The 15219-nt window shown below is 39.3% G+C and overlaps 1 protein-coding gene across 26 annotated transcripts in view; it reads right to left on the minus strand.

Annotated features, from left to right (window-relative positions):
* The window catches only part of MYCBP2 (MYC binding protein 2), a 418792-nt gene that overhangs the window by 186270 nt on the left and 217303 nt on the right, over positions 1 to 15219 (minus strand). For all 26 annotated transcript variants that reach the window (XM_043534235.1, XM_043534264.1, XM_043534248.1 and 23 more), the window contains 5 exons: positions 13603 to 13745; positions 12255 to 12355; positions 7988 to 8206; positions 1599 to 1824; positions 1060 to 1178 (listed from right to left, as the gene is read on the minus strand). In XM_043534235.1, the coding sequence (XP_043390170.1) occupies positions 1060 to 1178; positions 1599 to 1824; positions 7988 to 8206; positions 12255 to 12355; positions 13603 to 13745 (808 nt within the window). The remainder of the gene's footprint in view (positions 1 to 1059; positions 1179 to 1598; positions 1825 to 7987; positions 8207 to 12254; positions 12356 to 13602; positions 13746 to 15219) is intronic.

Raw genomic sequence — 15219 nt, forward strand, 5'->3', positions numbered from 1 at the left:
TGAGAGAAAGAATTCACAGAGGCCCTCAAAGAAGAATAGTTTCTTACACGAAAGAATAACTTGAACTCGAGGGGGGAAAAATAAACACGGGGAAATAGTATTACAAACAGTTTTACTGTTCCTCACATGTTCTTGTCAACTGCTGGAAATGGCCCATCTTGATTATCATTACAAAAGGTCTTTTCTCTCTCCTGCTGGTAATAGCTCACCTTAACTGATCACTCTCGTTATAGTGTGTATGGTAACACCCATTGTTTCATGCTCTCTGTGTATATAAAATCGTCCTACTCTATTTTCCACTGCATGTATCCGATGAAGTGGGCTTTAGCCCATGAAAGCTTGTGCTCAAATAAATTTGTTAGTCTCTAAGGTCCCACAAGTACTCCAGTTCTTTTTTCAGAGATTTAAAGTATCTGTAATTACACTAAGATAAAATTTTATAAGGAATATTAATCTTCATTCTTCATAACATCAGACAACACCTAGTGTTTGAAAGAAACTTCTCTCAATAAGCATCTTACTGCATTATTTTCTATTTTAGGGGTTTGTATACTATCTTCTGAAGGGTCTGGTACTGACCAATGATGGAAAAAGAATAGAAGACTCTGTTCCTACAATGACCTATGCTAATAAAATGTACTTGCAGATTAATAAATTATTATAGAGCATTCCTAGATTTTGAATATCTCAGCATAATGGAATCGGGGCATATGTCTTGGATAGAATTACAGGAGATACAGAGTAGTTTTGATGCAATGAATATATATTTTTTAATCAATAATAGAATTTTATAATGCCTTACATATCCATAGACTGTTCCAACTGTTAAAGTTTGAGAACCCTTGTACAGTAGGATAATGCACATGCAGCTGGACAAAAAGGCATGAAACAATGAATCTCCATACAAGTACAGTTCAAAAGATATGTTGAGACCATTTTAAAATATCATTTTGCTAATATGTTGGTAAAAATGTGACTAGGGAAGGGCTGTATAAAATAATTTGCCTTTAGAAAAGCACATTTATTTGTTGTAATTTTAGTAGCTTCACTTATTCTCACCTCATCAGATCCTGGACTAAATTCATATCCAATTGCAAAACACTTGAAGCCATAGAAACAGGCCTTTTCATCTTTCACGTAGTCTGATGCAGTCTCCAGTGAAAAGAGTGCTTCATTTCCTAACAGGAAACAATTAAATTAACATAAAATAAATCTATGTGAATTCCTCCTTTTTCACCCACTTTTGTATCACAAAAATAAACATGAAAGTTAGCCTTTAAACATAACTGGTAGAACACACACTTGAACAATCTACATATCTATACCACATAGAAGAAAGCAAATAATTACTCCATGATATCCAACCAATTGCTATAACTGGCCCACCTTTCCACTCATCCTGGCTTCTCCTCAGCTTTATATTCTAAAAACTAAACTGGATAATTCAGTCTCATTATTTAAGATAGTCAAAATTAGACTTTTGATGACTAAGTAAAGTTTATTTCTCTGGAAATTACTATAATTTAAGTTCACTTTTGTTAATTATACTCCCAAACCCTCCATTTTATTGAAACAGGCAATTTATAAACTCTTTTTACCTGGCAACACTAAAACCATGGTAGGCCATCCAGATGTGCCTGAAAATTTCTTTAATTCAATCCATGAATTAAGATTTTCATGAACAGAAGTTTGCTTTTGTCCAAATCCTGAGTTCTGGAGAATTCTGACAGGAATTAGCAAGCGAAGGACATCCTCTGATTGAGCTGTGCCACACTGAGCATCAAACTCTATTGTCATCCACCTGACGCATTCTGGGAAAGTCACCTACAACAAATATTAGTCAGAAAACAAACACAAAAATCATTGTACAACTTCTCATTAATTTTGGTTTAAGTATCTTACTTTAAACTTAAAATTTAAAAATGGTCAAGTACTGAAAGATAAAGGAAAGTTACTTATCTCTTGATGATTTTTTTCTGGGTAAATACAATACTAGAACGTGGACAACATCTAAAGGGTGCAGGCTGGCTATACCTTTTGATCAACTTTTTTTTTGGGGGGGGGGGGGGGGGGGGAGACAGGCAAATTAATGTATTGGATCAAATGAAAATTTGAGTTTCAGAGAAACTTAGACCATACCTTAATTATCTCTGAGAAAGATCAAATAAGGAGGACCAGCTATAAGGTCTTGAAGTTGACCCACTCATGACAAGGCAATTGTCACAAGAAAAGCCATGTTCAAGGAAAGATGATCTAACAAATGTGTGGTCATAATTGTTCAATCGACTCTGCATTGGAACCTAAGGATGATACTAAGATCCAAGGACAGGGCTGGTCCTCGGATTGTAGGAAATACCTGAAGGAGTCCTCAAAGAAACATGATCACGGGATGATGAGAAAAAAACATGACCCTGAGTCAGTTGATGATGAGCAGAAATGGATGCCAAACAAACACAGAGAATATATAGATAATCCAGATATTTTCAAAGATAGTCAATATTCAGGAATATGAGGGATCTCTGTCTTTGATAGGGAGAGGTTAGGCTAGGCTAACCACTAGAAAAGCACTTCTATTTTGCAGAATAAACAAACCTACTAGGATCTTTTCTACTCTGAATCAAGATATTCTGCACATCCATACAGCAAGTTTTCTCCATATCTTTTAACTAGAGAGCTTCCAGGCCATGAGATAGAGAGAGAGGCAAGATCTGGATGAAGTGTGCTTCAGTTGTTCTGACTGACCAAGTCTGGCAAAAGAGGAAATGATATTTGGATAAAGTCTGAAGATTTGGAAATGAATACTGCCTTGGCCAGGCTGGAGTTAGGAGAATGACTAATGCAGAATCCTGATTGGTTTTCCTCAAATTGCAAGGTCTTAATGGGATTACATGATAGGCATAATAGAGACTGTCATTCCACGGAATCAGAAAAGCATCCGCCTTCAAACCAGGGCTCAAACTCTTCTAGAGCAGAAACTTGCATTTCTGATTTCCTCTGATTGTAAACAAACCTGCATGGGGAAGCCCCAATGCCTGAATACTGACTTGATGACAGAGTCTTCTATCAACCACTTGAGGTCCTGTATGAAGTAGTTCTTTGTGCAAGTGTCTGCTCAGATGATCTGCCAATATGTCATGAAGACCTGTCAGATTAATTTCTGATTATCCAGTGGTGGATACACCAATTCCACAGCACAATAGTTTCTCTGCATAAGGGAGTAGATCTGGCACCTCCTTGCTTGTTGATATAGAACATTGAAGTGGTATTGACCATCACTCTTTGGATGTTTTGGGCCTTGATGTGAGTCAGAAAAGCCATACAAGCCAGACGTACTGCTCTGAGCTCTAGGATGTTGCTATGCAGACAAGTCTCCTCTTTGGACTGCCAACCTTATACTGTGAGGGCATTCAAATGCTCTCCCCATTTGATCATCAAGGCATGGGTCACTATATACTTTACAGGAAATGGCAGGGAGAAAGGAATACCCTGACATACTTGCTGAACGTCCTTCCACCAGTTTGGATCTGCATGTCTAAGCTGTGCAAACTGAAATGATAAAAAGACTTCAGCTATCCTCGGATGACAACTTAGATGAAGCTGGGACAGGCAATCACAAACGTCCATGAGGCTATATGGCCTAGCAAATGCAGATGTGTCCTCAGGGTCATCTCAGGAGTCTGCCGGGGCTGGGTGATCGTAGACACTTGTTCAATCTGGTTTGAGGCAGACACACCTCCACCATAAAGGAGTCTATGAGAGCTTCAATAGATTCTATTTTCTGTGTAGAAATTAAATGTTATTTGTTTTGTTTATTTTTAGTCCCAACCTCAACAACAGGTACAGTATATATTGATTGTTACCTGCTGAGGAGATTTTCCATGAGCTAGCCAATTCAGAGGTGGGCTGCTGTTACCGCTATACAGATGTTGATAATCCAAAATGGAACACTTTGTATTACTAATGTGAGTTACCAACTACAAAACAGAGATATTGCCTTTGTGCTTGCTGAATGGGAATATAGATCATGTAGATCGAGAGCTGGATTTTGAGGTATGAAAGAAAGATACATTACTATACCCATATCTCAACAATCTTGTTTGATGATGAGGTAATTCACCAATGGCCTGAAACATCTGTATAAAACATATGGACAGACTGTTATTGCTGTTGATGGCCTGTAGGTGGCTGCTGCAGGGATGGAGGTCTGACTTGTGATACTTCAGGTAGATTACTGTCTTCTAGAGTGCTAAACAGACCACAGTGCCCAATAAGGCCAGGAGGAGGATATATAGGGATAAAGAGTGGGAGGCGGATATAGCAGGCAGGGGGTCCTTCCCTAAGCTACCCTGATCCCCATCCTTGGGACGCCCGTCTGAAATATATGGGTCATAAAAAAGGGACCGTTGGAGGGTGGAACCACCCCCACTTATGTCCACAGCAGAAAAGAGAAAGGAGTGATCTCCCTCAAATGGAGCAGCAGACTTGATTGGGATCTGAGAATTATGTTGTGCTGGAGCCTTTTAGATGGTGCTGGAGATAAACCCAATATGGACAAAGAAAGCAAAAGGACAGAGTCAAATCTCTGATATAAAAAACATCAGTACCAATTGCATCAGTGCCAAAACAAAAGCTGAAAAGGTCAGTACCAAATTCAACAATGCCTATATAGTTGATACCATAACTACTGGTGCTGAACTGTAAGTGATGCCTACTAGTATGAGAAGGCCCTGGGGTGGTACCAAGGCAGTGAGCAACAATTAAGTCCTTTTGGGCACTATGACGCAGCCCTGAAGTGTTTTTATTAGCAGAAACAGAGAGATTTGTCCCCTTTTTTTTTTGTACTCCCAAAAAACTTTTAGTGGGAGACCCACTCGTATGCTCCTTAGAGAAGTTGAGCAGGGGTTTACCTCTCTCAACATGTGAGGAAGGAGCAGCCATGGAAGCCGCAAGAAAATGCCTCACAGGGACAGAGATAGTCCTGGAAGATGAGGACGTAACAGAAGCATTCTAACTGAAGATTACTCCAAACCAGATGGATCCTGCCTCTCTGGACCAGAGGCAGGTCTCATGAATTTATCCAGGAGATAAGTTTTAAATCTTGCCTCCTTGGATTCAGCAGTTCGTTACTAGTACATTACAAAGTACATTTGTCTTTAATGTGCTCGTCCCCAGGGCAAAATAAGCATGTAGAATGTCTATGGTTGGGGGTAGAGCTGCCTCATACAATGAACAATATTTGAAGCCAAGAGATTTTTGACCATCTCTAAGGCTGACTCCTGGTACTGGCTGAATGAAAAGTACTTGCCTGAACTAAATCCTACACTAAGACACAATAAGATTCCTGTCAACTGTCTTAAACTACATTAAAACTATCCTATCCTAAGGACAGCTATTTACAATAAATTGAGAAAAGTGGGAGCAGAAGTACAAAAGACCAAAAACTGCTAAGTCAGCGCCGTGTCTCAGCCACAGGCAGTAAAAAGGAAATGAGAGTTGGCTGGTTGTGCCACCCCCTTTATGTTCTTGGGGGGAGAGAGGGTGCTAAAAGGCATGAAAGGAACAGGCATGGCCCAACGGACACCACTGGCTAACATATTCCAATCTCTGGCACATGCGCACCAGAAATGACACACACGTAGATAAGTACTCAAAAAAACACAGGTTATTTTTATCTAAAACAATTGAAGCAAATGACTGACTTCTGGGGACTGTGAGAAACTAGTCTGCAATTTCGGTTCTCCTTATTAGATTCCAATCATCCTTGAAAAGAAATCCAAAAGAAGGAGGCACGAGAACAATCTTTTGTACACAGATTCATCTTAGTCGCCCATTTTCCAGACCATTTCCCCCTTCTTTTTGCATTGCTCTAATGGCTCCCCCATTCTCAACCAAATCAAGCATAAGCTTCTTGTCATCATTTTAAGTCCCTCTGCCACTTATTCCTGCTTTACCATGCAATATTCCATGCAATAACCACACAATTATGATTAATGGATTTAATGTTTTTTGTCTCAGAGTAATCTCTTTAAAAATCAGGCTAATCTTTACTTTATGTGATGGCCTTACCTACAGTTTACTTCATGTGAGTGCCTTACCTATGCAATTCCATGCCTTGTTCTTTGGATTTCTTTTCATCTTAACCTTAAAGTCCAAATTTCTCGGGTTTGTAATGTTTGCCTTGGAATAATTACAATATCCACAGAATGTTTTTTTCCCCTTAAAACTACTGATCGGCACGGTCAATATTAAATGGTTTAAATGGTTTTTGTCCAGGATTTATTTTTCAATTATCAGTTTCATATATAAGAGACCCAAAGAGAATGCCACCAGAGTTGAACATATATAGTATCAATCTTAGATAACTTTTTGAGTATTAACTTTTAAGGACAGATTCAGTGGTATGCTTTGGCTGTTTTGTGCTCTCCTAAAACAGTACAAAGTAACTGAAGCATACTGGTGAATCAGACCCTTAGTATGTCAGCATGTAGCTACAGAACTTCAAGACAAGCGAGCGCTGAGGACCTAGTATTCTACCAAGGAACTCTTTACACATGTACAGAATTCCTCATCACTGAGTCATTTCAATCAACAGAATTAAGCACGCAAATTAACTGGAGAGGAAAGCTGATGATTAGGTTGATCTTAAATGGGGCTGTTGTAACATCAGAAGCAACTCAACCAATTATAACAATTACTAATAAGTTAGTTTAATTTCAGTATCATTTCCTGAAATGTAACCTAATAAATCATCTATTGGCAATGTTTGAAGGAGTACGCTAAAATGTTATTGAGATCATCGGAGACAAAAAAGATCTGACAGTGTGCTAAGTTTCTTAAATGAACCCTTTTATATTAATTTTAACTCATACTAATTAAGAGATTTCTTTGTATGTTGTCTGGAACTTCGGGGGTTCCATGTATGGAGAAAATATTACAGGGTCAGAAACTCAACTCCTTTAGGAAGCCCAGAGAGGTTAAAGCTCAGGTGATTATTTCTATTTTCTGCATCAGCTGCCTTGCTCTCTAAATAGAGCTCCTTATTTTCAAGAGCAGCAGATATGAATGAATTGCAGCTCGTATTGATTCAGTACTTGCAACCTTCTGCTTCACAGTTTTGACTTCACTATGAAACGCATCAACTCTAGAAATGAATATGATTTATTGAAAACTACAGGCAGGACTTAACCTCTTGAGAATTCTGCATCCTACATAGTGGTCAGATTCGAGGAGACTTCACGAATAATTTCAACTGCCAGATCTCCTGGCCAACAAAACAAACTGGTGGTGCTACAGCATCGGGGGTCTCCCCTTGCCTAGAGCTAACTATACTTACACTCAAAGCTCTGATATCAAATTTCATAAGAGTACATTTTAGCACTCAATAAGAATGTTGGGGATATGCATTTGGAATATCTTTCTCTAGGAGAACAAACTTGTGGGGTATTATTTATTAGGTTCATGAATAGGCAGGAGTTTGCCGGGAGCTCACAAGGAAGGTGCTTCAGTCAAAGCACAGCATTACACAACTATCTAGCGCTGTTCCTTTAAACTTTGAAAATGTGACATATATTAAACTATCCTTTGTTTATTTTGATTCATAACAAGAAATAAAACTTTACACTGTTAAAGAAACCATCCAAAAAGACCGTCACTGCTGAACAGAAAATAAATCAGATAGTATGTTACAACAGAGAAAACATCAGGAAACTGAGTATAGCAACTGTTAAAAATGTGTATACAAAATGAGAATTTAACTAAAAGACTTAGGTTATGTACAGCTTTGCATCAGTTGCCTCAGAACAAGTACATAACTCATTATAGCATGAGATTCATATATATAAAATCAAACAACAGTGCAAACGCTGTATACTCGCAGCATAGAGACAAACTAGGTAACAACTTTAGAGATGTTCTTAAAAAATCTATGCATAATTTGAATTTATGATATGTATTAAAAATTGCATACAGACACAGAAATGGTCCTTACCTTATAGTGGGTAACACAAGCTGGTTTATAAGGGTGTTCACTTTCTATGACAGCATAGTGATTAGAGGTAGTACCAGCTGAGAGCCCTTGTTCAGGTTGGTTTCCTGTGGTGCTGTCTGTAGACTGATTGGGATTAAAGGAAGGAGGGGCATACTTCTGATTCAAAACAGCTACAGAGGGAAGTAACTGCTGTACTAGGCCAAAGACTTCAACAGCAACCTGCAGTATGACACAGTAGAAGATAACATATTATATGATATTGGGAAGAAAAAAGTCAAAAAGCCTATAGTTCTCTATAGTACTTGTTTTGAATAGTCTCAACATTAACACTATCAATGTTCAGTCATGTAATTTGGTTTACTTTAAAAAAAAAACAAAGAAAAAACCACACCCTCCTCCCCTTCGTGCTTTGGCCACCATTCCAGAGGACATGCTTCCATGCTGATGATGGGCTCTGCTTGATAATGATCCCAAAGCATGCAGACAGATGCACATTCATTTTCATCATCGAGTCAGATGCCACCAACAGAAGGTTGATTTTCTTTTTTGGTGGTTCAGGTTCTGTAGTTTCTGCATCAGCGTTGCTCTTTTACGATTTCTGACAGCATGTTCCACACCTCATCCCACTCAGATTTTAGAAGGCACTTCAGATTCTTAAACCTTGGGTCAAGTGCTGTAGCTATCTTTAGAAATAGCACATTGGTACCTTCTTTGCGTTTTGTCAAATCTGTGGTGAAAGTGTTCTTAAATTGATTTACATGTACTGGGCCATCATCCGAGACAGCCATAACACGAAATACATGGTAGAATGCGGGCAAAACCACAGAGCAGGAGACATACAATTCTCTCCCAAGCAGTTCAGTCACAAATTTAATTGATGCATTATTTTTTTAATGAGCAGCATCAGCATGGAAGCATGTCCTCTGGAATGGTAGCCAAAGCACGAAGGGGCACACAAATGTTTAGCATATCTGACACATAGTTACCTTGCAACACGGGCTACAAGAGTGCCATGCAAACACCTGTTCTCACTTTCAGATGACACTATAAATCAGAAGCAGGCATTATTACATTATCTCCCATAAATGTAAACTAATTTGTTTGTCTTAGTGATTGGCTGAACAAGAAGTAGGACTGAGTGGACTTGTAGGCTCTAAAGTTTTACATTGCTTTGTTTTTGAGTACAGTTTGTAAAAAAAAAAAATCCACATTTCTTATATTGCACTTTCACTATAAAGAGATCGCACAACAGTACTTGTATGAGGTGATTTCTTTTATCTTTTTTACAGTGCAAACATTTGTAATAAAAATGATAATATGAAGTGAGCACTGTACACTTTGTACTCTGTTGTAATTGAAATCAGTATATTTGAAAATGTAGAAAAACATCCAAAAATATTTATAATAAATTTCAACTGGTATTCTATTATTAACAGTGTGATTAACCGCAAATAATTTTTAATCGAGTTAATTTGTTTTGAGTTAATCGTTTATGTTAACTGCGATTAATTGACAGCCTTAGAAAATAAGACACTGAATAAATAGTAAATAAAAGTTTAGTTACTACATAAATGCTGTATTTTCCCCATGATCCCTATGCAAACCTCCTACAGACATTAACTATTGTAAATTTAGGGGCATAAAAAGTCTTGAATTTGTATCCCTGCCATTGAGCATAATTAAACATGAAATATGTCCCTCTCCTCCAACTGGGTTTAACATATCTATAAACAATGTAAAATTAACTTTAAACCTATGTTTCTAGATTTTAAGCCCACTTCAGAGAAGGGCCATCCACCTCTGCCATTGACCTTCCGAACTATAGTGCAACGTCCATTCACAGCAATATGCAGATGATCAATCATCAACATAGGCCACAAAAGTTACCAAACTGGGGAAGAACCCCCCCTCAAATGGATGAATAGAGAACCACCCTCACATATGAATTTTCTAAAGAGGGGCACAGATTTCACCCAGCCAGAAACAAAGTTATTTTCACACGAAAAAAACGGAAAGTCTCTCTTTAAAACAAAGAAATCCCATTTCAAGATCCAGAATCACAGCAATGTTAACATTTTAAAGCAAACAATTAAATCCCATGAGGCTATTGCTTAATTTGTGAATGACGAAATATCAAATTCTATCAATAAGCCTCATTTTTGTTACTTTGGGGTGACCAATGGACTGCAGAAGATGGAAAGCATCCATCTTAAAGAATCTTTTGTTATTTTTTGGTAAAATTAGTTTTGAGGCTGCAAGTTACAGCCATGTGGACTGAAGATGTTATAACAGCAGAAATTAAAAAGAGTATTCAAGTAGTCAGGTCCTGATGAAATTTATCATAGGGTACTTAAAGAACTAGCTGAAAATCTTGGAACCATTAGCAATTATCTTTGAGAACTCATGGAGGACAGTTACGGTCTGTCCCAGAGAACTGGAGAAAGGCAAACATAGTACCTATTTTTAAAAAGGGGGAACAAAGAGGACCTGGAGAATTACAGACCAGTCAGCCTATCTTCCAACACCTGGAAAGATTATTTATTAATTATTAAACAATCCATTTGTAAGCACCTAGAGCAGGGGTTCTCAAACTTCACTGCACTGTGACCTCCTTTGGACAATAAAAATTACTACACGACCCCAGGAGTGGGGACCGAAGCCTGAGCCAGCCCAAGCCACCCTGTGGAAGGGGAGCCAAAGCTAAAGCCCAAGGGCTTCAGCCCCAGCCAGGGGACCTGTAACCTGAGTCCCGATGCCGAGGGCTGAAGCCCTCGGGCTTTGCTCCCGGGCCACATAAAGTCTAAGCCAGCTCTGGGGACCCTATTAGAATGGGGTTGCAACCCACAGTTTGAGAACCGCTGACCTAGAGCATAATGCCCCTGCTCTCCTGCTGGTAATAGCTCATCTTAAGTGATCACTCTCCTTACAGTGTGTATAACACCACCCATTTTTTCATGTTGTGTGTGTATATAAATCTCCTTACTGTATTTTCCACTGAACGCACCCGATGAAGTGAGCTGTAGCTCACGAAAGCTTATGCTCAAATAAATTGGTGAGTCTCTAAGGTGCCACAAGTACTCCTTTTCTTTTTGAGAATACAGACTAACACGGCTGCTACTCTGAAACCTGCTATAAGGAATAGCAAACAGGGATTTGTCAAGAACAAATCATGCCAAACCAATCATAACTTCTTTCTTTGACAGGGTTACTGGCCTAGTTGACTGGGAGAAGCAACAGACGTGATATATCTTGATTTCAGTAAGGCTTTTGACATAGTCCCACATAACACTCTCGTAAGCAAACTAGGGAAATGCGGTCTAGATGAAATTACTATAAGGTGCATGCAGAACTGGATGAACTATCGTAGTCAGAGAGTAGTTATCAATTGTTCACTGTGTAGTAACCATGACCAGAGCACTAGCACCTGCTGCAGGTTTGAGTTATTGACATGCTATTAGGGCCTGCAGCTGTGATGCAGCAGCATGGAATGCTGACCTGGGAAGGGAACAGCTCATTGGAGAGTAGCTCAAGCTGGGGAAGGGGCTTGGATGACTTCAGAAGGGGAGGCAGCTGGAAAATGCTGTTAGAGAAGAAGGAGAAGACGACGACGAATCTAAATGCTGAGTTAGCGAATGAACTGGGGTTGGGGTACAAAGTGAGGTTAAAAAAGCTGGACATGTTTAATTTTGAGACTGAGGGGGACCCTGAAGGTAGGACAAGAAGTAATGGGCCTAATCTGCAGCAAGGCAGATTTAGGGTAGATATGAGGAAAACCTTTCTAACTATAAGGGTAGTTAAGCTCTGGAATAAGCTTCCAAGGGAAGCTGTGGAATCCCCATCAATGGAGGTTTTTAAGAAAAGGATGAACAAACACTTGTCAGAGATGGTCTAGGTTTATTTAGTTGGTCCTGCCTCAGCACAGGGGGCTGGATTTACTGACTTCTTGAGGTCCCTTCCAGCACTACATTTCTATGAATCTATGAAAAAGTGGCTATGAAAACATTGCTATAAATTGGTCTTTTAGATCATAAGTAATATTCTGAGACAACAGTAGAGAAAGGTAAGGGTAGAGAAAGTGCCTATAGGCAATTCTTGTTACCATGGCTGAAAAACCCTAACACTTCTGAGGCAGCCTTTAATGTGTCAAGTGTTCAAAGGTGAATCAGGAATTCACAAGTATACACAAACACAAAAGTGCCTTTCAGACCACAGCCATCTCTTATACAGCATTTTAAAAATCATCTCTACAGGCTACTGAAGAACATACCTTGGGAATAGCTGCAGCTACTGGTCCTATGTAGGCTATTATAAGGGGAAGCAGCATTGAAAACAGACTGGAAGAGCTGAGCAATTCTGGAATGTCTTCAGCTAAACAAAGATAATTACAATACTTAGATATCATTCTTTATAATGAATGTATTATAGCTCTGACAAAATTAAATTCTTCTGTTTTGCCAACTGTATAGTAATGGTTTATAGAGTAAAAACTTATGTTTACACTGATGCATTTTCAGTATAAATTATTTTCATCATAAAGCACACCCTGTTTCAGAGTCAACTTAAGAGCCTGCAAAATTCATTTTAAGGTAAAATCCCCATTTAAAACATTCACTTTATAAAAAGCTTCATTTGTTAGAGCAGAAATAAAGTATTCTGTCAAATATTACTATTAAAGGTATAAAAACTGTTAAATTCAAAAATAAAATCTACAACAAATTTTTAAAACATGGTCTAATATTTTAGAGTCAATTAATCCTTATTCTGAAGTAGCAGCCCAAACAACACTAATTATTTAAGACCAAATGATAACCTCCTAAAAATGGGGATTTATTGTGAAAATGCTCAAATACATTATCTTCAACAGTTTTGCTGATAAACACGGTAATTAAAAGCATGCTGTAATGTATACAGTAGACAGTGGCACCAGAACGAGGGGAGGGTGGGAAGGGATCAGAGCCCTCCCACTTTTTGAAAGTGTGGGTCATGGCCCATCCATTTTTCACTGGGGCAGACCTTGCCCCCTTCCCCTTCTCTTCCATGTGAGGCCCCACCCTCCAACCAGGCCAGCGTGGAGCCCAGCCGGAAAGCCTGGGCAGCTGTGGGGAACCACAGCAGAACCTCAACCTGCTCTAGGCAGGGGACCCAGCGAACAGGGACATGGGCTGCGCAGCCTCAGTTGAGGGTCTGCCGCAGTTCCCTACAGCTGCCTGCCTGGCTCTTATCATGGCAGGGCTGTGGCTCTGCAGTTCCCCCAGACGGAGTTGGGTCGGGGAGAGCAGTGCTGGCAGCTGCAGGGAACGGATCCCTCCACTTGTCCTAGGCAGGAGCTCCAGGGGGCGGGCAGAGGGCTGCTTTCGGCCCCCCACTCCCTGGGAGCGAAGTGGGTGGGCTCCCCAACCCTGTCCTGGCTTGGCTGTGGAAAGGGTCTTGGGGGGGAGGCCCCGCACTTTTGGGAAGGCTCCAGCACCGTTGACAGTAGATGAATATTCCTGGAGGGCAGGAGGGGGAAGAATTTTATGTTAATACTATCTATACTGTAGAGACACTGATCTCTCTACCATTAATTCGTGTTGACAAAGAATAAAACTAAGTTTCAATTAGAAAAAAAGTCTTACCATCTACAGCAAGAGCCCTGTGTAACAGGTCTTTGGCAGCTCGTACCACAGCACTCACAACAGAAATAGCTCTGCTACAGTTTTTATCTTCTTCATTAGCTTTACTTAAAAGCTGTGACTGTAGATCTCCATCATACTCACTCCTGGATAGCGGATTAAGTTAAAGTGAGTTCATAATATCAAATTTTACCTTTAAAGGATATGATTACATACACTTGACATTTAAAGCAAATCTTGACAGAGGCTTATTTTAAATTGCACAAAGATAATCAATTCATTTATAAAGAAACAGCACAAAAATGAACAAAATAAATAATACTGCATGTAGTGAGAGACCATGGAAGAAATACTGAAAGTGACAGTTACATAAAAACTTTTCCAAATCAATTTATTTTGATTTGAAGAGAAAATGTATATCAAAGTTGAAATATATTCCTCTATTTAGATGCTTTCTTCAAATCTTCTACCACAGAAACATCCTAACTGCTATACTGGACTAGGTCAATTGTCCATCTAATCCAACAAAAGATTCTATCAGATTCACTACAGGAATGTACAAAACTTCTATAATGGAAATTTTAGTGATAGCACTTCCTTAGGAAATGTCTTTCCCTCTTAACTGATGGAATAATTTTATGATGAACAGCCCTGGATGGGCAAATTTTCCTACAAGATAACTTTTTTCTTTGAAAAAGATTATGCTAGGACATAGTGTCTCCCTATGAATTAATTGAGCAGTACACAAAACCTTTCCAGTCATGCACATAAGGTGCTAGACAGCTCAGTAGACACTTTGAAAGCTGTCATATGATATTTTTAAACACACACTATTTTAAACCCAAACTGAAACTATATCCAGACTCTGAACAGGGGGAGGGTCTCAACTGTCATAAACGCAAAGAGAAGTCATCGGATAAGGAAAATGTCCCATTCTCTCCTGGACTCTCTATGCTAGCCCAAAACACTTGAGATTTTCCAAAGTATCAGTCTAGTCCATTACGTGGGACTAGCATCCCACAATGCACCACATATGATGCTCCTTCTGAATACTGCATTGGAAGAGGCCTGGGCCTCTTCTTCAACACAATAGTGTTTGAAAAAGGCATGGAGTGATGTCCAAGTGACTTCTTCACACCGGCAAAGATGTTTATGCCAATAATTCTGACAAGCAGTTCTTGAGTGATTCCGGGACTTCCTTCCTGCTACTGATGTAACCCTCACTGGGGAGTTATTTTATCCAATAAGACAGGGTAGATTTGGCCGTTGCTTTTTCCCTTCTTAAATTCTTTTTTCCATGAAGGAAAGCCCGCTTGACCCCCTGAACTTCTGAGTTCTCTTGGGACCTTCTTAATGTTCTGATCAAACACAAACTAATAGTACAATCTTGGTTCCTTACTGTTCCTTGGATTAGGACACAAAGGAGGAATATTTATATTTGGGGTTAAAATAAAGAGACCCTTCAGCCAAATTTCTGGCACTGTCCTAAGCACTTCCTCCTCCTGATGTAACACAATGAAAGAGGCTGAACTTTTGGCAACCAAGGACAGGAGTTTAAGTGAGAGTGGCCACAGAAAATTCTTTGTAATGGCTCAAATGGTAGTTTGGCAAGCGTGTTCA

The sequence above is a fragment of the Chelonia mydas genome, chromosome 1 (genome assembly GCF_015237465.2).
Source record: "Chelonia mydas isolate rCheMyd1 chromosome 1, rCheMyd1.pri.v2, whole genome shotgun sequence".
In the NCBI taxonomy this organism is placed as follows: Eukaryota; Metazoa; Chordata; order Testudines; family Cheloniidae; genus Chelonia; species Chelonia mydas.